The sequence below is a fragment of the Fukomys damarensis genome, unplaced genomic scaffold, assembly GCF_012274545.1.
Source record: "Fukomys damarensis isolate Sample0158 unplaced genomic scaffold, DMR_v1.0_HiC HiC_scaffold_4, whole genome shotgun sequence".
NCBI lineage: Eukaryota > Metazoa > Chordata > Mammalia > Rodentia > Bathyergidae > Fukomys > Fukomys damarensis.
Genome location: NW_022900916.1, coordinates 23,784,492 through 23,811,648, shown reverse-complemented (window position 1 = coordinate 23,811,648; position 27,157 = coordinate 23,784,492). Strand labels below are relative to the sequence as shown.

The window sequence follows — 27,157 nt, the reverse complement described above, 5'->3', positions numbered from 1 at the left end:
CACGGGAAGACAGGCTCGGTGACAAGCTGGAGAACCACGGCTTGTACTCATTCATCAACAGGGGTCCACTGAAGCCTCTAGATAAGCAGAAGACACGAATTCTCCTTCCTTGTCTGCAACTTAACTGGCTGCAAGCAGAAATGCCCACGACAGGGCTTACCTGTTCCCACCTTTCATGAAACGGCTGTTTCACTTTTCTCAGGTTCTGTGCCATTTGATTTAGGACCATGGAGCCAACCCCACATGAACTGACTACCTAGAGGGAAGGGAGAGTTGTGTGCTCTGGGGGGCACCAGCACTAACAGAAGACCGGAGAGTGACAGAGCTGTGGACCGGCCCACTGCTGGGCTATCTCAGGCGAGGCATCAGGAGATGCAGCCTTTCTGCAGCAACAACAAAGGGCACCAGCTCAAAAGAAAGATTCATTTCTGAGTCTGAGGAAAATGTAAAGCAGAGCAGAAACGAAGTGCTACAGAAAAATGTGACTCAGTTCTCAGAAATGTATAAAATCATGATAATTAGCTCTCTACTCATTTTCCAGAAATAAAAATATTATTTTGAATATCCAGAATCATAATTTTTTTGGTGGTAATGAGAATTGAACCCAGGGCCTCTGTACTGAGCTATATCCCTATGGCTTTCTCAATTTGATTTTTAGTTTGAGACAGGATCTCATTAAGTCACTAAATTGCCTGGGCAGGCCTTGAACTTGCATCCCTCTTGCCTCAGCCTCCCCAAACACTTGGATTATAGGTGCATACCATCACACACAGCCATTATCATTTTTGACTTATTTGTGTACTTTCGTGGTTTCATTTGTCAAATATCCAACTACTGCATCCAACTGGGCTAATAAACCTCACCCTAATATAATTATTTACACTGTACCTAAAAAGCGTGACTACTATGACTTCTATTTGCACTATCTGAGTTTAAGCCTGATGTTTTTTCTGATACCAGGGATCAAACTCAGGACCTTGCACTTACCAGGCAGGTACAGCGCCACTGAGTTACATCCCCAGGCACAAGCCTGATTTATTTTAGCCTTTCTGTGTACTCAGGGTAACACAGTGACACAGTAACACTTACTTCTCTGTTCTTTTCCACCATTAAAACTCATCTTATGTCTGGCCATAGTTAAGACTCATCTGAGAGTCTAGGGCAGTGGTGGTGAACCTTTTAGAGCTTTTAGTGATAACAAACAGCCCACTGTGGCACATGTGTTGTGCCACATACCAAACCTAAAAGCCAACATATAGGTTTGCCATCACCGGTCTAGGGAGAATCATGTTATTCCTAGCCCTCATTTCAGTTTTTTTTGTTGTTGTTGTTTGTTTGTTTTTTGAGACAGGGTCTCACTATGTAGTTGAGACTGACCTGGAACTCACTATGTAGCTCAGGCTGGTCTCGAACTCACAGCGATCCTCCTGCCTCAGCCTCCCGAGTTCTGGGATTACAGGAGTGCACCACCACTTCCGGCCTCATTTCAGTTTTTAAGGGAGTGATTAGCTCTGAAATATACGAAGTAACTCCAGCTCTGGAAGGAGCCTTTACCAGTGAAAAACGTCACTGCAGCTATCTGCAATGATGTAAAATGACATCTAGAGGGGGTTGTACGGCTGTAAAGGGTTGTAGCTGTACTGTAATGAATGCACATTGCTAAGGATTGGCTAGGTCTCCAATGGCACATTTGTCCATGGAATTTGTCAAACTGCTTACCACAGACCTCCCGTGGGGGATGCATACTCCAAGATGAAGGTGTTTTGCTTCACACACAGCCTGATCCTACACCCTAAGGCTCTTTAGTTTTCTCCACAGGTAACCATACTTCCTTTTCATAATAAATGATTTTTCTAAAATAGTCAAGTGGCTATTAAATATCTAAACCACTCCTCCGACAATGAAAGCATTCCATATCCAGATACCTCATGAAAAGAAACCACCTGTATTTCATCCACCATGGCTTCCTGTATCCTCACAAACTTTGTACAACCCTGCAACAGCTCCTGCTTCTTCCTCTCCCTGACCCTGTGACTCAATACATCACTGGGATGACTGAGAGACCACAGACTCCTTCTCGCTATGGCTGAGAAGCTACTACCGCAGGATGAGCCAGGATGCTATTTCACTTGTCTTTAGCTCTGCTATACGGGGAGAAAACTCCTTAAGTGTGGCGGAATCACTATTTTTCTTTGCTAGGGCTTTCCTGCTACTACTGACAGCTCGGTTTGGGTGACCACACTATCATTCCCATAGGCAAAGTCACCAGGTTTTGTTTGAGACATAAAACAAGGGGACACGAACGATCTTGACATAGAGCTTCTTCCTTCTTAGCCCAACATATTAGCTCAATTGGACTTTGAGGAAAATCTTCATTAGGGAAAAGGCTATTGTTTAGGTGAAGGAAAAGTTGAGACAAGGAAAGAAAAAGAAAAGGGAAAGAGTGGGGCAATGAGACATTCACTGGAGCGGAAGGAGCAGTACACATACGGATATGATCTTGGAGGGTTTCCCCGCAACTGTTCTTTGTATCACTCGATGTAACTGTCCTCCAAACCTCACTGTGGTTTCTGTTTCCTAATCATGACCTACCTATTCACGGCTCAGTCCACAATTCTTCATCATGGAACTATTCCCCAAGTGTGGAACTCAGTAGGAAAGAGCTGGGTGCGCTTTGGCCTACAAGGTGCTTGAAGAACATGGCCAGAGAGCATCTTTACAAGAAGAAAGGTAACCATATCTTATTTCTAGCTTAGTAACTGATAGCTGCTCAGCCCTCTTGGAGAAAAGCTGAGCTGAGAAAAACTGTCCCTTAAAAAGCCTATGGCAAAATGAGAACCAAGACCTGTCATATAAAGGTATACTGTCCCAATGATGAACGTAACTGTACTGTATACCTAAAAAGTACCAATAAACTCAATGAAAAAAAAAAAGCCTATGGCAGTAGGACCCAATAACAAAACTTGGAAAAGCCCACCATATTGGTGGCCTTGAGATGACCATCAGTGAGAACTTATTTTATTCCAGCTTAGGGTCCAGGTGCTTAGAGAAAGGCTGGGTTACTCTCCAAAGTCCGAACAGCCTCTCGTATCAGGTCACAGAGAGACAGCATGGTAGCATGGGTAACGCATGAGCATTAGAATAACACAGATCTGGGTTTAAGCCCCAACCTCACTGGCCCTTTGGCCTTGAACTCTCTAAGCCTCATGTATGAAACTGCAGGTGTAAGACCTACTTTACAGACTTGATTGGTTTTAACAATGAGATAAGATTAGCATTCTGTGGGAATTCTCTACTGATTACTCCTGCTAGTTACAGACAGTCTTCCCTTGAAGGAAGCAGGGCTTTTACCACCAAGGATGAAGCTCTTACTGGACACCTTTATTCAAGAGAGCTGGTGCTGAAAAGGCCACATCAGACATCAAGAGTGAATAAAACTGCTGTACGTGGGGGCCTCACCAAGGTCATGAGACCCTTGCTGGGGATGGGGTGAGAGCAAAAGGGACCTTATTTCATCCCAGAATGTCCAAATTCCTGACCATAAGCCCATGTCCCCAAAGAAGCTGAGATAGGAGAGGGGAACATGTGTGTCTGCCCCTCCAACATCCCCATATGGCCACACATGGGTTTGGACAAGAAGAAAAGATGTCTCCCCAAACCAGCTGTGAAGAATAACTGGTTAGTCCGTACCAGGTTTAGGAAAGCAAAAGCACTAGGGGTGTGTTGCTTGCATTCTCAAACTGTAACTGTGAGAACAGGCATCTTATATAATGCATATGTATTGCTTCAAAAGGAAGTATACTTTTCTATGAAAGAGCAGAGACTGCACTCAGGAGAAGCACATCTGGTCATACCTGAGAGGCGGTGGTTTTGAGCTTCTGGATTCCATTCAGTAAGTGCTCTTTTTTCTGAGCTACCTCTTTTTGTTTCTTCTTCAACAAATTCTTAAACAGTGATATCTGTTCTAGAAAACTCTTTGGAGTGGTGTAGTTGTGTCTTCTTTCATTCTGGTAATACCTGGCACTCATTTCATTTACACTTGTGTGAACATAGGCCATGAAGAGGCTAATGGAATCTTTGTGCACTGCCTGAAAACATAAACATTGTAATTTTAATAAGATTTTTCTCAAGGTAAAAATATCTAAAAAGTAGAAGAAAAAACCCCCAAAAGATTATATACTATTTTCTTCCTAAAAGCCAGAACAAATTATAGTACAAGTTAGGAAAACTCACTTGATCTTGAAGAGATAGCCACAGGATCAGAGAGATTACAATAGAGCATTCAGCTCTCCTAACCATCTTCTTGCCAAGTAGGACAAAGGATTTTTATGTGCTCCACATACCAAACCTAAAAGCCAACATATAATACAAGTGCAGCTCTTTTGCAACTTGATTTTTCTTTATCAAGTGTGTGAAAGAGAAAGTGGAGAAAGCAGACACAATATTCCAAAGAGCAATGTTTAGTGCTGCTTTCCAACTAAATTTTAGACACAGAGATTAATAACCCACCAAAGTCACAGAAAAAAATGCTGAAGCTCAGAATTAAAAGTTCTATGAAAACTCGTATTAAAACAAAAAAGATGGGTAAATTATAAAAGTCAATACTAGGAGAAAATGTAATGATAACCTCAATTTTCATTTGGAAACACAGATACACATATAACTAAGTAACTCTCCTTTGAAGATTTCCTGGAGGGCCCCTGCTATTCATTCTTTCCACTGTGTCCTCTGTGACTTCTGAAGTAGTTAACTTTTTAATTTGTGGAGTCACATCTCCCTCATTTTAATGATTATTTATTGCATTCTGTACAAGATGAACCAGGTTCAATTAATCAAGGGAAGCCTAAAAATCAATTAATATGAATTAAATGAGCTACACCAACTCTTAGGAAAGTCACACATAATTTACCAAAGTGTTGTCAATAATGCTCAGGTATCTTTGGGAAAATTATGCACAAGTGGCTGGTGATGCAGTTAAACGTTTTGAACTTGCACCATCAATATTCCAGTTAGAGGGTGAGTACAGACAGGCCAATCCATGTTAGTGGAAAAACCACGAACTGCTCCTGGGCAACATCTTTAAACCTATCACTTTCCAACCTTGGGACAAATCACTGAGTGGATGTAAAAGCAGCATGTATCAGATTACTCTGCATATTAAATATCTACCTCACTAGCAACTGAAACGTATTTTTAAAGTAAAAATTACATGTAAAAGCCCGGATGCAAATCCTAGTCTTTGTTTCTAGAAATCCAAGATACATGTGTATTACCAAATACTGGACTCAGAAAAATAGAATTTACAAGGAAGTTTATATAAACCAAACTCAAGTCACATTCACTTGAGGACTTTATTTTTAAGAGCACCTAGATTCACTCACTATAAGCATGGGCAGACATGCCCTCCTGCCCTGTCTTGTTCTAAAGGAAACTAGAAGTGCACACATACCTTTCTACAATACAGATAAATACTTCCTGGCCAAGTATCACGTCTTTACAGGAAAAAAAAAAAATCCCTGGCCTCTGCTGAACCATGATCCTTATGAGGAGGCTTCTTGTAGCCCTGCAAGCTCTCTTTAACAACAATTTCATTTGTAAATCTCCAATGGAGAGTGGTTTCCGGTGGGGCTGGAAGTGGCCCGAGACAACTTGTCTCAATGGGGCAAAATAACTATTGTTATTGGGCTTAACAAAATGGCACAGCATGGGAGACTCACAGAGCCTGGGAGCAGCTGGTTGTAATTCACACTGTTTTTCAGAAAACTCTAATCGTTCCAGAACAGACCTCTTTGATGACTGGTCTTCCCTGCATTCTCAATTTGTCACTTTCTCTTATGATAAGGTCAGTAGTGACAGCACTTCCTGACATTAACAGCTGTGGCTTTTAAAAGGGTCATTGTAGAACTACTAATTGCAGTAATTTCATTAGCATAAATTATTTATTCTGCCATTCATTTATCTCCAGTTTTCTTTTGAGGGGGGAGTAAGGAGGGGTGGCTGCCAGTGCTGCAGTAGCAATGGCAACACAGTGCTGTATTTTGTACTCTGAGAGATGCCAGAGAAGAACATCATTCCTGCTAGATTTGCCCCTTCATGAAAACCAGTCAATGCCACTTGCAGTCACTTTCAGTCAATTGTGGTGAAGGCAAAACTAAAAATCAGAGTGCCAATATCAGATGGTTATCAATCCAATGTTTCCCACTAGGATGCTTTGGAAAAGAATGTTGCATAATGAAATGCAAAAGTGAAACTGCTTTTTCTCACATTAAGAAAATAGTGTTTAATTTTTATTTACTTGGTTGGCTCGCTGTAAACACAAAACCATAAACTCTCTGTTATGTGGTATGATAGTTCCCAGGCAATAGCAGTCACCGCCTGTCACACCAACTACTCTGGCCACCCACCTGGCTTTTCAAGCAATTGCTCAGCGTATCTCCCTTGCTGAAACTGAGAATACAAGTCGCACGCAAACCAATACCAAATGCCAGCACTAATCCAAATATCTTTAATAAGCTGACACTTTGAACAGTACGGTATTAACTGTAGAAAAGTAGGGAAATGGGAAAGAAGGAAAGGCCAAAAGAAAAGGGGGAAGATGAATGAACTTTTTAAAAGTTGAGTTTGGGACAATTTTGTCACATATAATGTCATATGCCCACGATAAATCTTGAAATTTTTTCTGAGAAATTATTTCTGTGTTCATTTAAAAAATGTCAAACTACTGAGCTATAACAATCTATTGTTTCCATTTTCACTCCTTTGAGGCTGGTAAAAGAATACATTAACCAGACACTGATAATAAGACGGTTTATTGCATAAAGAAAAGTTAATAATGCAGAAAATGAGCAGTATTTCATTGCAGCACCTCTCCCAAGCTCCTCACAGCACTTACTCAGAAACAGATTCTGGAAGTGGCCAAAAGATGAAGAGTTTGATCCTAGGACCTACCTTAGATTTCCAAGTCTGAAATACTGAGTGACTCACTATATCCTCTATGCTTCCTCCTGCCCACAAAATTACTTTTTGTTTCTTTTCCTTTTTTCCTTCCTTCAAAATAGTCAAGAATTAATGTAAGAGTCAAGAGGAGGAAGACTGGGTGCTGGTGTCAACAGCAGGTGGATCCTTTACCTCTGGGTTAGCTGTTCTGAGGACCCTACTCCTCACCTGTCAGCAGGTAGCTAGTGTCCCTCCTCAGGAGGGTGACCGTGGCAAACTCAGGACAGGTACTGCTTCTGCTGAGGTGGCAACACCAACAGTGTCCTCAATAAGACTGCCACTGCACAGAGAAGCAGCAAGTGCTTCTTACAGCACAAACACATGTTCTAAACTGCATAGTGGTTGCTGTTTCCAGCTGTTTCTCTGGTTGGTGAATGCAATTTATTAGTTTGATGATTTCTTCAAGTTCAGCTTAAGTCAACAGTCTTCCAGATGAGATAGTTTCCAGTCATGAAAGGTGGCTCCAATGGGCTCTCCAGCAGGACATTAAAATGAAGCAGTAACTGGGGGCTGAGAGGGCAAACAGGCCAAATAAAACCTAGCTATGCCTTTGAGAGCAAGAGCACAGGTAGGACGTGGTTTCTCTGGCTCTGGTGAAGCCTCAAGAAACTCACAAGAACTTCAAGAAGGTTCACAAAACTGCAAATATGAACAGCAGCGATGGCTCCATGGGAGTCAGTATAACATTTAGCTTAGGGGTGTGTCCAGAGTCCTGGGCCACCACACAAAACCACAGACCTTTATGGTAGAGGTATTTTCTAAAGTTTACAAAGCAAAAACCCTGGGACACAACAGTCTACTCCTTTTTGTAACTTCATTCTAAACACAGTTCACATGGACAGAGCAAGACTTTATGACGGACAGATATTCGTGTGCCTGGGTAAGGAGAAAGAGGGCAGAAGGGAGAGAGGATGAAAATGATTGCCTGGGTTATTCTTCACCCATTTAAGGCAGGCTAAAGCCAGTGTGAGACTGAAGTAAGTCCAAGATGAATTTGGTTGCATTTGCTTTTGATGTAAGATTTCGAAATGTGTTCAGCATTTCTTAGAAAGACGCTATTTTCCCAAAATGCACAGATTTCTAGATCACAAACATTTTTTACTTTATTCATACCAAATAATCCAAATTCATATTTCAAAGGAAGAAATATTCTAAAAAGAATTAAAATTATACAGCTATCATACAACAGCAACACTCCTTCTGTGTGGCTTAGTATTTTTAAAAAGAACTTCTAGGCCAACAGAAAAATAAATCTTTCCAGCAGTAAAATACTTTCTTTTTGAGTGGACATGTCTCATGGCTGGTTCGAGAAAATAATGAAATACGCCGCTCATAGGCGAAATTCTGTAACAATTTCCAAAGTGGTGGCAGCCTGGGAAAGAGGGGCTCCTCCATCCAGCTCAGATCTCTACGCCTTCCTACGTCACATTTCACCCACAGTCAGACAGCTCTTATTTTCAGTTCCTATTTAATCATTTCTCCTTTCATCTAGCTTGATAGGGTAAAGTGCTTTCAGAATTCTGGCCCTACTTTCAAGTACGTCTTTTGTTCAACTTGCCTTGAAATGCAAAAGAGCTGCTTTTCTTTTTAATGTCCCAGTGCCTCTTGCTTTTTTTTTTCCTTCTTGCATGGGCTTCACTGGAACCCAACCTCTAAACAGCAACGTCTTCACCCAGTCACCTCCCCAAAGTTCTTCCCATGGCATTTCCGGCTCTGTCCTCAGGGATCAGCAGAAGGCCTTTCCTCCTCTCCCTCCTTGTGCCACCACCTCCCATCTCCATTTCCAAATCTCCTGTGAAAAGTAGCGTGTGCTGACACAAAGTCTTCAGATAGATACCCAGTGACAGTAAGTGTCAAACTGTCATTTTTTCGGGCCAACTGTCATTTAGTTCAATATCAGGTAACAGAAAAATAGCACAAACATTTATTTAGATGCAGTCAGCCTACACCCCTGGGTGCTTAGTGTGTACTAACTGAAAATTATACATCAACAGGTACCAATCTGTTTGCTGTTAATGAATCTTTTCTGGATGGCCAATGAGGGGGCACCTTGTGTGAGTACCATACACTCATCAAATGAGGTCAATAATTAAGAAGTGCCTAAATTGTGTTGATAACTTTCAGTCTCAATGATGGAAATTAAAACTAAGAAAGCAATCAAATTAGCACTCATTCAAAAAATTTAAAAGCTGATTTTGACCTCCACAGAAATGACACTGTGTTTTTCGAAGTACACAGACACACTGCACTCTGAAATATCATTATTGCTCCTGAGCAACAAATTAAGAAGGTGGGAAAGTTAAATAAGCACCTTGTGCTGAAGTGAAATCATCTGGCTAATTTGTTTCTAGGCATAATTCAGCTTGATAGGGTAAAGTGCTTTCAGAATTCCTATTTGGCACTTGGAATCCTATAGGAGGCGTCAGGACACCATCAGACACAGTTTAGCACCTGACAGAAGCCCTCAGAACTTCAAATGATGCAAATCCTGCCGCATCCAGCAGGTGTCAATGGTCACTGCCACAGCGAAGCTGCTCTAGCCTGAACTGTTTTCAAAGGGCAGGAGAAAGCCCGCCTAGAGCCGCAAAGACAGGGAACTTAGGAACCTGCACCCACTGTGAGCTTAAACTGTCCTACTAGCTATGGTTTCCTGCCCTATGAAAAAGTAACATTCATCAACAAGGTGCAGTGATTCTTTAAGGTCCTTACTAAATAAACCTGCCTGGTAAACATGAACTGGATAAAACCAAACTTTGCTATCAAAAGATAAAACATGGATTCCTTCTAATACAGCACATTGTTTCAAATCCCTCTTGTAACTCTTAGGAGATAAAATCATGCCCTACAGGATTTTAACAGTGCAATGATCCTAGCCATTGCCCAAGAAATCTGTTAGTACCTCTGACCAGTATGTGTCATTTTTAATGGCTTTCCAGATTTTGAAGTATCAAATATTTCTGACAAGCTTTAAGCTTGGAGAAGAGGAGAAGGAAGATAATTGGATAACTAGAACCCTCTACCACACCTGCATCTTCCCAGGCAGACACCGTTGGACAGGTCTTCCCTCTGAGTCCGGCGCTACGGAATTAGATTAACAGGCATTTTAGGAAAAGACCAAAGACGAGGTTTCTGTCTACAACATTGGGTCAGTGTAAGTGAGGATCTGCCTGTTTACCTATGTCAATGCTTTGAAAAAATACAAGTAAAAGAAGAATTATGTAACAATAAAGCTAGCTGCATACAAAAAAATAAATATAAAAATATGCCTGGTTTTCTAGGCACACGGGCAGAAACAGATGTAATAATGTTCACGAAGTATTAAATGACTGCTTTGGAAAGGCAGCAGTTATGCTGTTGAAGCAACGAATGTCTGCTTATGGTAAATCTGCATCTAGGAACAGACACCACTCTTACACAGCCCTCATTCTGTTTCTGGCTCTGAGAGTCACTTTCAGCGTCAGAATCATGCTAGGCAGCTTTCACCCTATCGCTCCATGGAATGATAGGACAAAGTTCTCTGGGAAACGTGCACCACTGCTGCCTCTGTGATCAGTCTAATCAGAGAGATACCAGACACAAAATAAAATTTCCTACGAATAGCTTCATACTTATATTCCTCTCTCTTTGAATGCAAACGCCTAAAGCCTTCTTTTTCCTTTCATGCAACCATTTAAAAATATAACGGGGCAGGGGGCAGCGTGAGTTTCATCACGAAGAAATGAGCAAGATAACCCATAAAACAAAAAAGCAGAAAAATGATTTGACCTAGTGATCGTCAAACTGATGGGGGCTGTCAGTCCTGTAGCGAGAGCGATCACAATTAACAGCCTGGCTTTGTTAGCAATCAAATACAGCCTGGTATACTTTTATTTGCAGTTGTGGACTTAAAAGATTTAGTTTAGTGATATCTATTGCTTGAAGGAAGAAATGACCTTGGCCTTCTTGTGAGTTAGTACACGAGTGAGAACCCACTCAAGTGCTGAGTGTTCACGGGGGCTTGCACACCCATCTCCACGTAGTGGGAAAAGGTGAGCGACCCTTTCCACAGAACATTAAAGAAGAGGCGATTCCTTATCTTAAGTAAGGGCACCGTCTTAAATAAAGTTTACTTTGGAGCATGCTTATCTACCGTGGATTTGTAGGTAGTATGCACGTGTGTGCGCTTGTACGGTTGTGGGAGAGAGAATGAGACGCAGGCTGACACAGCATACCTCCATTCCTTCGGTTTCCTCAATGAACCTCCTGCTGACCGAGACCAGAGCCTCCTGCGGCCACGCATGAAACCAGTCAATAGCCGAGCAGCTAACTATGGCTGGGAACTTCCGCACTCTGACTCTCAGCGTGTGACCGACCGGAGAGAAGCACAGAATGATCTGTGGAGACACGGGGGCAGCGCAGAAACAGGAGGGCGATAAGTGAGCAAAGAATGACACTGCAGTCGCAGACAATGAAAGAAAGGGGCACAGCCAACCATGACATTAAACTATCCTAAAGCACCACACGGGAGAGCAACAGTAACTTCCTAGGGAGTCGAAGTACCAACCTGCCCCAAGTGGCTGCTTTGCTGGACATTCAGAAGCACTGTAGCGTGCTTCCCCTTCAAATGTGTTCCTCTTTTGAGCGCGTGTGGTGATCATTATTAACAGTAGACATTTTACTCAGTTCTACCACACAAATAATATTATAACAATAAAAGAAGAAAAATAAATCACCACGATACAATCGTGCCAGTGCCTTCTTGTTTCCATCAGTAATTCATCAGGCTTCACAAAGCTGCATAGTACACTTAAGAAGAAAACCCAGTTTTAAAAATCACAGTGAATGTTTGTTTCCATTAAAAATAAAACATATCTGCTTCAATTCTCACTTCAGATTTTAAAGTATTAAAAAACTCTTTCTTTTAAACATGCTCTTGCTGAGAAACACACAAACCGGAACTTTTCTGTAGTTATTTGTTGATTCAAAAGTTAATTCAAGCGAGGCTAAATCATCCCTTGGTAGCTGGTACCCATAGGGATTGGTCTAGGATCCCCTACAGATACCAAATTCCAACGTTGCGCAAGTCTCTGTTGTAAAACGGAACAATTTACGGGTAAACCGCATATACCTTTCTATACTCGTACATTATCTCTCGATGTCCTTCTCTATGTGATACAGTGTAAATGCTGTGTAAACACTTGTTATATTGTGTTATGTAGGGAATGGAGAAAACTCTGTGCATATTCAGTACAGACACAATTTAAAAAGAAAATATTTCAATCCAGGGTGGGTTGAATCTGCAGATGAGGAAACCACAGATAGGAAAGGACAACTGTACATTTCCTCACTTTCTTTAGAGACTCAAGGGATTCTGTCAGCAGTGCCTGAGCTGGCTATAACAAAGTGTCAGAGAAACTCAGTGGCAGGGTCAATGGCACCCCATTTTCTCCCGAGAGCCGTCTCCAAACTTCCAAGGGTTCTCAGAGGAGACCCTCTGGGAAAAGCTGGGAAACGAAGGTGTTCAGGGGGCCTCCCTCGTCTGCTTCTCTCTCAAGTCCCCGTGAATGTAAGGACCCAGGGAGACACGAGCTGGGACGGTCTGAGGGAAGAGTCTTGGTTTCTTACGCAGCATGATCAAAAATCAACCCTAAAAACCCAACCTGATGAGTAACTAATTCAAATTATAGTAGAGGCCACATTCATTGTATTTTTGATCAGACCGCATATTCTGTAGAAATAGTTCAGACGGTGCAAAACAAGGCCTTGAGGCTTTCTGTAACATCTAAAGATCAAGCAGTTAAAACTTTTTCAAAGGGTTCTATTTTACCTACAGCATTTAAAATATCCATGTTAAAAGAACCTACAAAACATCTCATTTGTCTCTACTGCTGTTTGATAACTTGTAGTCAATAACCCAAGCTAGATAAATCCTAAGATTTAAACTTTATTATAATAAGTACCTAACATGAAATCTACTGTCCTAAATTTTTTACTGTCTAGTACAGCAATTAACTATGAGCACAATTTTTTAAAATCTTGAGTTCATTGGTACTTTTTAAGTATATAGTACAGTTACATTCATCATTGGGATCTTGTACCCTTACCCGACAGATCTTGGTTCTCATTTTTTCCCCATACCTCTGCCCTCCCTTCACCCCTCCTCCCTTCCCTATTTACAAAGACTTATTTCCATTTTTTTCCTTTTCTCGTATTTTTCCTTGTCCCTTATTTCCTTTCCCCTGCCCTTCCCACTTCCTTTACACCTTTAGCCCTTTTGTTCCTGTTTCACATGATCAGTTAATACAACTTGGATCTTATTTACACTTTTAGTTTTTCGTACCAGAAAACCTATTCAGTATCTACACATGTGTATGTATCTTGTTTATTTCACTTAAGAGTATGGCCTCAATATGCATCTATTTTCCTATGAATGACTCTATTTCTCATTCTTTGTGGCTGAGTAGTATTCCATTTTATAGAAAAACCACACTGTCTTTATCCAGTCTCCAACTGATGGGCAGATGGGCTGTATGTTGTGCAGGTTTCCAGAACTTTCTCATCTTGTATGACTGAAACTCTATACCGGTTTAAAGCCACCCTCCATTTTCCCTCTTCCAAGTTGCTGGCAAACACCATTTTATTTTCTATTTCTATGGGTTTAACTGCTGTATACACCACATATCAATGAGATCATGCAGTACTAGTTTTTCTGTGTTGAGCTTAGCATGATGTACTCAAGCTTCATGTATGTTGTGGCAAATGGCAAGAGTCTCTCTTTAAAAACTGAATAACACTCCATTGTGTATGCATACAACATTTTGAAAATCCATTCATCTGTCAATAAACATCAGGTCGCGTGTATGACTTGTCTACTGTGAATGAGCCTATAATAAACGTGGGCGTGCAGATATCTCTCCAAGATCCTGATTTCATTTCCTCTGGGTGTACAGTGAGTAGTGGGAGTGCTGGATCACATGGTATTTATTTGTAATTTTATGAGAAGGTAGCATAATGTTTTCCATAGCAGGTGCACTATTTTACACTTACAAACTGTGTACAAGGGTTCCGGTTCTCCACATACCATTGCCAACACTTATTATTTTCCATCTAAAAAATAATGGTGATTCTAACAGGTGTGAGGCGATGCCTCATTGTGATGCATTTCCATGTACCTGCTGGCCACTTGCACGTCTTCTTTACAGAAACAGTCACGCCAGTCCTTTCTGCTTGCTTCCATCAGGTTGGTTTCCCACTACTAAAACATAGGAATTCCTTATACAGTTGTACCTTGGCTCACAAACTCAATTCTTTCCACAGTTCTGGTTGTGAACTGACCTGGATTAAGAACCAAATCAAATTTTCCCATAAAGTCAACACTGAACCTAACAACGGAATTGATTTGGTTCGTGAGCAATTCTGTTGTGACCTGAATTGTGGAAAGAGTTAAGTTCATCAACTGAAGTACCACTGTATGTGACAGATATTAACTCTGTACTAAATACATGACTTGAAAATGTTTTTTTTTTCCATTTCAGTTTGACTTTTCACTCTATTGAATATTTATTTTTTGGACAGAAGCCTCTTAGCTTAATGTAGTCCCACTTGTCTATTTCTGGTTTTGTTTCCTGTATGTTTGATATTGTATCTAAGAAATCACAGTCAAGACCAATGTTATGAAGATTTCTGTGTTTTCTTCTAGAAGTTTTATAGTTTTAGGTCTAACCTATTTTTAGCTGATTTTTGCATAAGGTGTAAGGTCCATCCTTTTTTCTTTTTTTGAGACAGGGTCTTGCTCTGTAATTCAGGGAGGTCTTGAACTCACTATCTAGCTCAGGCTGGCCTTGAACTCATGGCGGTCTTCCTGCCTCAGCCTCCCCAGTGCTGGGATTACAAGTGTGCACCACTACTTCTGGCTATTGAATTTTTTTTCATGTAGTAAAATGTTTTTAAATGATACATTAGCTGATGATCATTTATTCATTGTATCTGAGATTCTAGTTACAAACTGAATAATTGCTCTAAGACTGTAGGCACTAAGTTAAGGAGCCTGTTATTATACATAATTTTCACTTATATCTAAATTCTTAGGTTTCTTTTCCCAGCTTTTTCACTCTTCACTTGAATATTTCTCCTTTCTTTCCAAGAAGCTCCTTTTCTACACCCAAATCATCTCTCACTGATGGTCAGTTTTAGAAACTTCATTTACACATAACTGCAGCAAAGGCAAAGAAAATAGCATCTTGTATCTGAGATCCCAAGTCTTCCCACAATATCTATAACCTATTTTTACACTTGTGACCGGCATACTGTCCGGCCTTAGGAATATGTCAGAGAACAATGTGTTTGAACTATGTTTGTTTAACCGCAGGGAAAGACAATGTGTTCCCTGTGTGATTTTACGAGTATGCTTTCAGTATTTATGGAGAAATAATACAGAAAGATCATTAAGATAACTTTTTCTTTTCTACCATTGAAGAAATTTTCTCCTGTTATTATTGCTTAAGAATCCACACAACTTACTTAAAATTTCACATGGGGTGGCATTCAGTCAGGTAGACCAGTGGTTCCCAAAAGACAGACTGGAACTTACTTAGAAGCACAACTTCTTGGACCCCCCACAGATCTGAGCACCAAGAAACTGTGGGGCTAGAACTGAGCAGCCTGTCGGGTGATTCAGACATCCACAGAGACAGTAAACCCAGCTGACCGTTTTCCAAAGGAATGATGAAACACTGACTTTCTCCTTCACTCTTCCAACAGCTGGTGAAATACTCATAGGATTTAGGTCTCCACATAAAGAGAAAACTGGAAAATTTAGAGAATTTTAAGTACATAATTATAAATGATTTAGACTATCTAAACTACTATGTGGGAACTAAATTATAGAAATACACTTGTTACTAGCAGTCCCCAAGAAGGAAAGTGACAGCATCACACAAGGCTTCAGATGCACTTATTGACCCAACTCGCACTTCAACAATTTCTAGTTTTGCTAGAAAAACTAGAGCACAGCATTTTTCCAGCCATTCAGCTGTCCTCAAAAGTAGTCTTATGTGAGAATTTTCTGGAAGTCACTGCTAATGTCTGGAACCATTAGTTATTCTGTTCTTTTTGGTTATATGAGATGGGGACCATGTAGCCCAGGCTGGCCTCAAACTCACTGCACTCCTCCTGCCTCAGCCTCCCATGTACTGGGATTACAGGCATGAGCCATCATATCACCAAGGCTTTCTCTTCTAAAACAGCCTACTCAGCTTTACAGGCAATCTAGAATAAATACCACTTGTCACCACAAAGAACATTATTACACAGGAAAATCATTCTGGATGATTTTTTTTTATTAGGTTTTCCTTAATTTTGGGAGAGATTAACCTAGCAAAGGATTTGTAAGAAAAAACCAAATGATTGCAGGATGTTATGTTGTCTATAATTAACTTTAAAATGCTTCAGGATAGTATGGAGGGCATGTGGATACTCATTTGGTTAATACCAGTGTGTGTACATGGGCTGGGGTAAGAGAAGCAGTGTGCAATAGTTAGAGTCTCTCGCTGGTCCGTGCTACAGAGCCAGCTACCTGGAGCTTTTTGCTAACTTCCTCTCTCATCATATCATAAATAGCTGGACATGCAGCATTATGGATGTCACACAGGATTTTTCAATGACAAAACGAATAGCGTTCAAGGTATCTGAAGCAGCCAGGAGGGATAACACACACCTATAATCCTAGTACTGAGGCTGAGGCAGGAGGGACGGGGATACAGGCTCATTGTGAATACCCCAGGTTCAATCTCCTGTACCCCCCAAATTTTTTTTAAATCACAGGCAAAAACAACTATGGTACAGACCCCTACACTGGTAAAAGAACAAATTAGAAGAATTCAGGTATAGAGGTATCTCAGTGTTACTTGAGACTCTTGGATTTTGACCAGTTCTAGTAAACAGTTTATGGAAAAGAATCTGTCTTTTGAGAGCATTCCAATGAAGAGGTTGGCTGAATCCAATCATGGGGATAGTATTATGTCTGCCCAAAAGGAATTCAAGGGAGGGCTAGTCAGGTCCTCACAAGGACAGAGTAGGGCATGAGGCTTGTGTGTGTCCCTCTTGATAATAGATCAGCTCTGCACAGCAGGGTTCAGTCTGAGACTTCCTTTCCTTGAAGCATAAATACATTTGGGGGTTTTGGGGAAAAAGCCTCCCCTACTCGTCTAAGGAGATGTCATCTATCTTTAAGAATCCAGCAGTATACACGCCTCTTCAGAAAAGTGCTGGAAGATCACAAATGACCAAATTCCAACAGCAACAGCAGAGGACAGAAAGTTAGCTGAGAAAGTTAAAAATGCGTCAGGCAGCTGTGCCCTTTTCTAAGAGCAAATTCTCACAAGTAAAAAGCAAACTGTGAATCACCATCTATGTATTTCCTGCAGCTCTAGAATTTGGATGTCAGGCACCTGCTTTTGAAGCACATACCATAGAATTTTCTATTCTTTTTTTTTTCCTTTCTTCACAAAGGTGTTATGACTCATTTGCAATAACCCATATTTCACTGTGCTTTGTAACATGTTTCAATTTATTTCAGATACAATCCCAAAGTAACTACATATTTATTTCTACATCACTAACAGGACTCAGTCCATTTCATCTTGTAATGGAAATTTGAATTGCTACCATCATTCTGTATTTTTTCCCTAGGTGCTTTACCTAAGTCTAAGATAGAAGTTATCCTCCCACATATTAACTTGGGAAGCTTCTATCCATAACTTATGTTTGCATTTATCCTCAAAAGCCTCAGTATTTTTCAAGAATAATAAGATCTGAATCTTACTGAAAGAATCTTCACAAGAAAGGTGGCTTAGCTCAGAAAACAGTCCCCAGTTTGACTGTTTTAGTCTCATTCTATCATCCTCTTCAGATCTTCTTAAATTATCCTGCCACTGATCTTTTAATTTCAATTTTTTCAAAGATCCAGCAGCATCTTCAGCATGTATACACACAAACCATTTTTATATCCACTTCTTTCTTTCTTGAACCGCACACAATGAAATCATCCCCATGACTTCTGACTGGTAAATATGAGACAGTCCAGATTTTTGCCAAAGGTAATATTTTGTACCAGGGAATTTTAATTCATTTATTTTGGAAACTCTTGCTATTTGTAAAGAAAACTGTACATGGAAGCCTGAGATGGAGCAAAGAGGACACCAACTCCTGAGGAGTAAAGACAGTTTGAAGAGCCCTCATTTTAACTGCTCGGCTCTCGTCGTCACATGTGTGAGGACACACACTATTCTCCAGGCCGCTGCAGCCTCATGACTATATCACAGGTTTTCATTGTTTTAGTTTTAGGTTTTTTTTTTTTTTAAAGAAAATGTGGTGCCGGTTTTCTTCCTAAAGTCTGCATTTGAACCATAGCGCACCAAGTTCCTGGCTTGATCTGTGTGGCTCTGTGAGTAGAGCAACCAGCACAGCTGCTCACCCTGTTGGGTGTGTCTCTGCTCCTGTGCTGTTACCAGGACAGGCTGCAGATGCTGCTGGCAAACTGCAGGACAGAAAGTCAACAGAACAACAGTGTGGTCATGCTTTTCAAAGTGCAACCTATTCCGGTATAGAGTGAAGCCCTTTGTTCTCGGATCAAACTCTTCACTTCTAGGGTCAGTACTCTTTGGGACTCTTCCTAATCATTCCCCAGTGAAATTTCTTGTCAGGTCTTCTGTTACTTTATTTAACCCACATCTCTGGCACGCAGAGTCAGAAGTTGACGTGTGTTAGTGTAATGATCGAATGGATGCTTGTCCTCTGAATGGTGAAGAGCTGTGGACGGGCAGGGACTGGGTTCCCTCCCGCGCCCGGTCATTTCCTGTGTCCAGCACATCATAGGCGCTCAATAAATCTTTGCTTGATGATGCACGAGTAAATGAAGAAATAAATAGTTGGCAGTTTGAAAAAAATGTACTATTATTTGTGTCTGAAGGTTCTATCTGTTCGAGGCAGTGCCATTTTATGGAAGAGTGGAGGTGACGAACCTTAGATAGGGAGCATAGGGTCACAGTTTGGGGTTCCCTCTGTATTAGTCACCTTTCTGCTGCTGAAACAAAATGTCCGACCTAAACATCTTCAAAGAGGAAAGGAAGGGTTTATTTTGGCTCACAGTTTCAGAGGTTTCAGTCTGTGGCCAGCTAGCTTCCAAGTGGAAATGTGGTGGTGGAAAGGCATGATGGAGGAAAGGTGCTCAACTCATGGCATCCAGAAAACAGAGGGCAGGGGAGAAACCCACGAAGGAGGGTCTGGGGACCAGATTATAGTCCCCAAAGTCACATCCCCACCCAGACATACCCAGAAGTATGTCTTCATGCATCTCCTCAGTGGCTCCAAAGCCAATCAAGTTGACAATCAAGAGTAGCCACCACAACCTCTAGCATTGTTTTCGTTCTGCTCAAGTCAAACAATACCAGAAATTGGGAGGGCAGGGATACAGCACTGTACAGAAGACAAACACATTGGCTGGGTAAAGGGGTACAGAGCCCCGGCCAAGCCAGCCCTCAGGGATTTCCTGTTCTCCATTAGGACAAGAGTCAGAATGAGAGCAGGCAGAGTGCAGACTGCCTCTCTCCCTGATGCAGCCATCCTAGAAAACCATCCTCATAAGGGAGAGAAGCCAAGGGCTCTGTTGCTCAACCAGATATGGACCTGAAGAGACTGACTTTATAATCAAGCAAGGTAAGGTTCTGCAATAGCTAGTTTTCTATTGGCTAGGTACATATTAGAGCTTTTATGCACAATGAAAAATGTATCATGAAAATTACCTGTGTTAACATTAAGCCATTTGACTTATGCTTTGTGTGACCATATTAGCATGCTGCTTGACTACAGTTTTATTCAGCATTTTTGTTGAGAATACCAGGTTCTTGTGAGTCAACATGAGTCAATAGCAAATTACCCGATCTCTGTGGCCAAACTCCAGATACAAATTGTTCTCTCTTCCCCTCAGGAAGGAAGAAGAGGAGAAAAACTGTGAGGCAAATATAAAGCCAAGAAAAATAAAAAAGTATCCTGCTGATTGAAAAAAGCAACAGTCCTCTAAACTGCATTTAATATAAAAACTGTGAGAAAAGGTTAAAAGCTTCCTGATACTCTCAAGAGTCTGGAAGGAAAGGAGGACAGAAGTGATAAGAGAATAGCCTAAGACAAAAAAAGAAAAATTTAAAAGGACTTAAATAATAACAGATAATAAATTGCAATAATTCTTCCTAAAAATATTTAAAACATCCAAAGCCAACCTTTTCATTCAATTCTCACTGATGGAAAGCTAGTGGCATTCTCAATTAAAATAAAAATAAGAAAACAGTGGTTGCTGTAGTACTTGAAAGTTATAAATGTTATTCAGGAAGTATAGCTACAATGAGATATAGAAAAAGTGATTATCAGAAAGGAGTAGATGTTCAAAGCAACCCCTAAAGAACAAAATGGAAAAACCAATAGAATTAAATAAGTGTTCAAGAAGGGGCTGGTTATACAAACAACACACAAATACCCATTAATCATTCTGTCCCTCCATCCACTGACTTTCTTTTATGTCTATGATGAGCAGTTAGAAATTCAGCAGGAATGACAGACACTGTAAAATACTGAAAAATGAACTTAATGAGAAGTGTGTAAAAGTACTGTTAAAATAACCCGGTGCTTTATCAAAAGTAAAAAAAAGGCACTGTGACTAAGGAAGAGATGGGCCACATTCCTTTCTTTGTTTTTTCATTTTTTTGAGACAGGGTCTCATTATGCAGTTGAGACTGACCTGGAACTCACTACGTAGCCCAGGCTTGTCTCGAACTCTCAGCGATCCTCCTGCCTCAGCCTCCCTAGTGCTGGGATTACATTTCTTGGGCCACATTTCTTAAAGAGTTTAATAATCAGGAAGATGCTCATCCTTTTTATACTCATTGCAAATTTTAGTCTAATAATTCCCAATAGGAGTAACAATTTAGCAAACTGATTTTAAAGTTGGTATGAAATAAAAATTAATTTAAAGCATAAAAAGGATATTTGTAAAAACAATATTCAGAATGAAATCACACGATCAGTGAACAGAACTTAAATTACATTAAATAAAAGTGTATATAAATGATAAAAATATCCAAAACTGTAAATGTATCCATTATTCCAAATTAGTCTATATATTCTCTTTGGATATTTTAAGGTGTCAAGCTGATTTTATACTATATCTGAGAAATTAAAGATATACATCGTAAAGTAAATGTAGAAAAGGGAGGGCTAGGGTTCTACTAGATTCCGGAATAAAATATAAAGGTATAATGAAGCAGTACGGTGTTTTTACAGGTACAGATGAGTAGATCATTGGCACATATAAAAGCCCTAAAAATAATCCCATATATTTTTGGCATTTTGTGAGACAGGTAGCATTTCAAAACAGTCAGTTAAATGAGAGATTTATGTAATAAATGATGTTGGAATGATTTGGAGGTAAAAAAAATAAGAGGTATACCTTATATGCAAATATTCAGGGCTAAACACAAAAATTAAAAATAGAAGAGAAGTGAGGATAATATTTTTCATAACTACATAGAACAGAAATGCTCCCTGAAATTGTTTTAACATACAGAAGCCATGAAGGGGAAATCTGACTTTTTAATATATATATAAAGTTAATGCAGAGGTCATTATAAATAAAGCTAGCAGAATTATGATAATCTTTGAGAAAAACTCAGAACAGAAAATAACATGAACATCTGAACACTATATATAAAGAACTATAAAAAATCATAATAAACAAATGGGAAATTTGATAAAGGGTGTAAATGGCTAGTTTGCTCTATGCATGTGAATACATTAAAGTACATTTAAAGCTGGGTGTGGTGGATATGCCTGTCACCCCAGCTAATTGGGAGGATGAGGCAGGAAGGTAAGTGTGAGGCCAGCCTGGGCAGTTTAGCAAGACCCTGTCCCAAAATAAAAAAATCAAAAGGGGGGCTGGGGATTTAGCTCAGCGGTTCAGTGGCCTCCCTTGCAAGGGCAAAGACCCGAGTTCAATCCCCGGTACCATAAATAAATAAATAAATAAATAAATAAAAAGGGCCTGGGATACACCTCAGCAGTAGAGTGCATCTGGATTCAATATCAAGTATCACCCCCCAAATATGTGTGTGTGTGTGTGTGTGTGTGTGTGTGTGTGTATGAATGAATAAGTACATTTGTGTTAAATCACTCAGGACACACATTTTTATACCATTCAATATTTTTTGTGTATGAGCCTTCTGATCTAAAAAGCCAAGAGAAAGGTAATTCAACTATTAAAGGAAACTGTGTGAGAGGTGACCAAAAGCCTGTCTGAATATATATTTTGAATGTGCACACATAGTACGCTAGGAGGAAATACACCAATATGTTATCTCTAGACAATATAATTAAGGTTAGTTTTTATTTTCTTCATTTGGTTCTGTATTTTACAATTTTCTACCATGAACATGTATTTATTGTATTATCAGAAATAGATCTCTGTATATACATTATATAGATACAGTTGTACCTTGGTTTATGAACTTAAATCAAATTCAATGGTTAGGTTCAATGTTGACCTTATGGGGAAATTTGATTTTTTTCATTCAATTTGGTTTGCAACCAGAATTGTGAAAAAAATCAAGTTTGTGACCCAGGAACTACTGTGGATAGATATCTAAATAGACATCTAAATGAGACAAACAGATACCTACAATGTAGGGGAAAAAAAAAACAGGAACTGCTACATAAATTATATGTCCTTTGCCCTACGGCATCAGGGGCTAGTGAGGAAAACAAGAAAGAAAATGTATGGGGTTAACGAAGGTCCACAGAGAAGATGAAACTGCTATATTCTCACACAAAACAGAGTTATGTAGGAAAAGTTGCGTATATAAACTGTGAGGGAGAGGAAACAGTTGACATTCACTCACTGGCTTATCTGGGGTAATCCAAGGACACGCATCTGATCGTAGTTAATGAGCACAGCTCTGTGGGATTCTGAGGTCATACTCTGCATGCCAACAGGTTCTCTGTGCCCTGCATTCCAAATGAGAACTGACTGTGAGTCATGAGCATGGGTAACGGGATGGCAATGCCCATCACTCAGTGTGCACTGCCTGGTGTGCTCCAAACCCTTACGTCACAGTTAGTATCCTGCGTCACCAGCTTGCAACATAGGCAACAGAGAGCTCATCAAAATCCTGAGTTTTTCATACATGTTGGTGAGGAGTAGGATATCAGAAACCAACACAGGGTGATTTGGGATTCTTTTTATAATGCCAAGGGTTAAACATCATATGCACAGATCGAAAAGAAAGTAGCTGCTATCTTCAGGCTGAAAGGTGCCCTTTTTCTTCTCCATCTTAGTTCTCTCTAGGGGTAGAGGTTATGATTCTGACCATTAAAGTTCCTCAGGATGCCTCAAACTAAGGGGCAAAGTCAAAAGACATCAAATGTGGCATCTCTTTTTCTGAGGAAGATTTGCTATAGCATTGAAAACAAAATTTAAAAACATCAAAAACCAACTTTCTACTCATTTTATAGGGAAGAGATAGATTATCAGTTAGTAGTTTGAGAGTGGGGAGAAATGAGCCATGTTTCAACTAAAAAAATTTCCAGCTTGTACTCAGTTCAACACTAAAACATGGGACTATAGGTAGGATTGAACATCAATAGAGATGAATATCGGACCGATCTCAAGTTTTGGCAAGTCCTGACCACGTTAAGAACAAAGGAAATGCATAAAGGAAAACTGATGAATGTAAAATTATAAGACTTCTGTATATCAATTTGTATTATATGAATATTAATAAGCTTGAGGACAAAAATCGTAATTATCTCAATAGAAGCTGAAAAAGAAGTTAGTAGATATATATTTTCTTAACAAAATATGTACTCTGAATTAAAAGTCAATGCAAGATACAACAGTGAAATTAGAAACACCAACATTAGAATAAAGGCACATTTCTCACTATCACCACTATTACTAAATGCTGTTCTGGAGGTTTCCATGGCAATAAGAAAGGAAAATTAATAAATAGCAGGAAAGACCAAATATCTTTACCTACTGGCTATATGCTATCAACCAACTACTAGAAGCTGTAAGAGAAGAAATAAGGCAGCAAGCTATAAATTAAAAATAGCTTTTCTATATTCAAATAAGATAATATAACAGAACTCTATAAAAGACTTTATATCATAGATTAAATTCACCCTACACTAAAGAAGCATTCAGTGTGGCAATTAAAATCGAATACATTTAGAATTTGAAAAAAATGATTCTAGTGCTTACCTATAAACATATAAAACATCTGAGAATGAGGAAAACCTATCAGAAGTCTAATATTAAAATATGTGAGAAAACTTTATTAAACACACAGGGTAATGTTAGGATCCATGTAGAAAGACACAGCAAAAAAGAGAATAGAGCATTTGAAATAGACCCAATGAGCAGGGACTGTGGCATATAAGCAGTGCACAAAAGTGGTAATGAAGAAATACATGTTGAGATACAGTAATATCTTCTGGGGAAAAACAACCTGAAGTCTCCCAGCTTACACTTCCCTGTCTATAATAAGGAATATACTGGCTTCCAGAAGCAGCACAGCCTTAACCATAGATCATAAAGCACTGCAATAGCTCATGCTGCCACTTGGAAAAAAACAAAACAAAACAAAAAACTATAGGTGTCCTTGTCTTGCAATGGTTAACATAAATTTTCAACGCTAGGATTGTGTGAAAGAAATTATGTAGAATTGTGATTTTTCCCAGGCTAGCAACAAAGCAGTAAGATGCTCTCTCCATGCTAGGCAGAGACAGAGAGCCACAGCTCCAAAGCAGCCATGCAATTATGAGTGGGAACAACGGGATCTCTTCAGGGCCATTTGTTGCTGAGCTGTGATGTCCAGAAGGCTGGATGAATGAAATGTACTTTCCAATTATGATACTTTCTTAACCTCTTAGTGTTTGTCAGGATGTAAACCATGGGAAGTTGAGGAGTATGTGTAGTACAAAATCCATTCTCAGTTTTATGCATAAAGGCAACATACCAAGATGGCCCCTGCCCCCAACTCCCTGAGAGCTGTTGATACCACTGTGGTAGTAAGAAGTCAGCTCAGGGTTTTGAGGAACAGCTCTGGTTTCCTAACACAGGGTATTTCCTGTTCCTATTTCCTTTCCTTCTTTCTTCCTGAAATAACAGTCTGCTGCAGCCTTCTGTGATTTGGAGGCAGAAGGCAACTGACTGAACGCTGCCCTATGGAAAGACAGAAGATTATGGGTCCCTAAGGGTGTCAGCCAGTCCCAAGTCACTGATCTGAAAAGCTTTAAGGGATGATTGTTGGAGTTTTCTCTTATTTGTAACTCAATTGAGTTCCAAGTGCTTTTAATGAAGAAGTAATAATGCTTGGAGAGTGACGCTTTTCTAAATTGTAAGAAACCCTAAATCCTTTAGGGAAAACACTGATTAATACTGAACTTAAAAAAAAAACCCAAAACACCAAGTTATAAACAAGTAAACAAACATGAACCATATGTACATTTAAAAGAAAATTTTAAGAAAGACAGGGAAAAATATGTATGGCTAATTGCTTTCAAGAGAATTGGGCTCTTTGTTACTTAGCCTCAGGGTTTATTTAACATCACATTACCTCTATGCTACTAGTTGAAGCAGTCATAAGACTACCCAGACTCAAGGAAAGGGGATCCATACGTCACTGGTCAGCAAGAATGGCATCAAATAATCTACAAGAATGTTTTAAAACTACCACAAACTGTAACTACTATCAATCCCCTTTCTAGGAATTTATCCCGTAGAAACAAGCAAGCTTGAGTGCAAAAGATATACAAGATGTATGCTCTAGACTTATTTATAACAATGGTTCTCAAATTTCAGCAAGCCTCAGAATTACCTAGAAGACTTGTTAGAACTTAGATTTCTGGGCCCCATGCCCAGAGTTCCTGATTCAGGTAGTCTGGGTAGGGCTAGATAATGTATATTTTTAAGAACTTTCTAGGTAATGTTGATTCTGTGGCTCTGAAAAACAGATCCAGGCATTTCTGATTTATAATTCTATACATCAAATTCTATTGCTGCACTTGTTTTCCTATTCTATAAAGAGAATTTGACTCAAACACGCTATGATGGAATAAAGAGAAATCCCTGGCCTTGTTACTACAGACACACACATTCTGAGTCACATTTTTGATAGGCGGAAAACTCTCCAGGCAACTGAACCTTAGATGTCAACTTTCTAATCACAGAACAGCATGACCTAGATTAATGTGAAATTTGAATTGGAAGGTTTTGGTGATTTTACAGGTAGGGAACTCTTCAGCCTCCTTGCATGGGTATGTTGCTGGCGACTGCCACTTCTAGCCCTCTTTCCTCAATGCTTCAGGGTCTGCAGCCACCACAGTACCTACTAGTGACAGGTATGGTGATACCAGAAATAGAGAAGCAGTCTTTTCAGGTTAGTAAACATTTCTTAACTAGGGAGACTCCAGTTATCTACCTTCAGTTAGGAAATGGGCTGCCTCCTCTGGAATCCCAGGACACCATTTACACTCATTGTGCAGAACAATTATCTGTGGGGCCTCCCTGTGCTGTGTGACAGTACAAGCTCCTCCAGGACAGGGACACATGGGGCTCACTGCATGCTGCACATGCTGCCCAGGGGGTCCAAGTGTCTTGGCAGACATCAGGCAGACATGCTGCAGACATACCTGGAAAAGCCCGTATTTCTTTTCGAAACAAGTCATGAAAATTCAAACCTGTAATGACAGTCTTGATATAGATCCACATTAAAATTCACAGCAGCATTTGACCCAGCCATCCCTCTGCTGGTTATCTTTCCAAAAGAACTAAAAGAATCATATCACAGAGAAGTATGCACACCCAAGTTTATAGCGGCACAATTTGTAATAGCTAAATCTTGGAAACACCCCATTTGCTCATCCGTTGCAAACTGGATAAAGAAGATGTGGTTTTTCTATAAAATGGAATATTACTCAGCCATAAAGAATGAGAAAATAGATTCATTCATAGGAAAATGGATACATATTTTTTTTTTATTGAGTTTATTGGTACATTTAGGGATACAGTACAGTTACATTCATTGTTGGGATCATGTATCTTTACATGGCAAGTCTTGATTCTCATTTTTTTCCCCTT

The 27,157-nt window shown here is 39.8% G+C and overlaps 1 protein-coding gene across 1 annotated transcript in view; it reads right to left on the bottom strand.

Moving 5' to 3' along the window:
• Positions 1–27,157, bottom strand: part of Dnah11 (dynein axonemal heavy chain 11) — a 174,595-nt gene that overhangs the window by 99,104 nt on the left and 48,334 nt on the right. Inside the window, exons 20-21 of the mRNA XM_033757147.1 lie at positions 11,208–11,369; positions 3,855–4,088 (exon numbers count right to left, since the gene is read on the bottom strand). Coding sequence (XP_033613038.1) covers positions 3,855–4,088; positions 11,208–11,369 — 396 coding nt within the window. The remainder of the gene's footprint in view (positions 1–3,854; positions 4,089–11,207; positions 11,370–27,157) is intronic.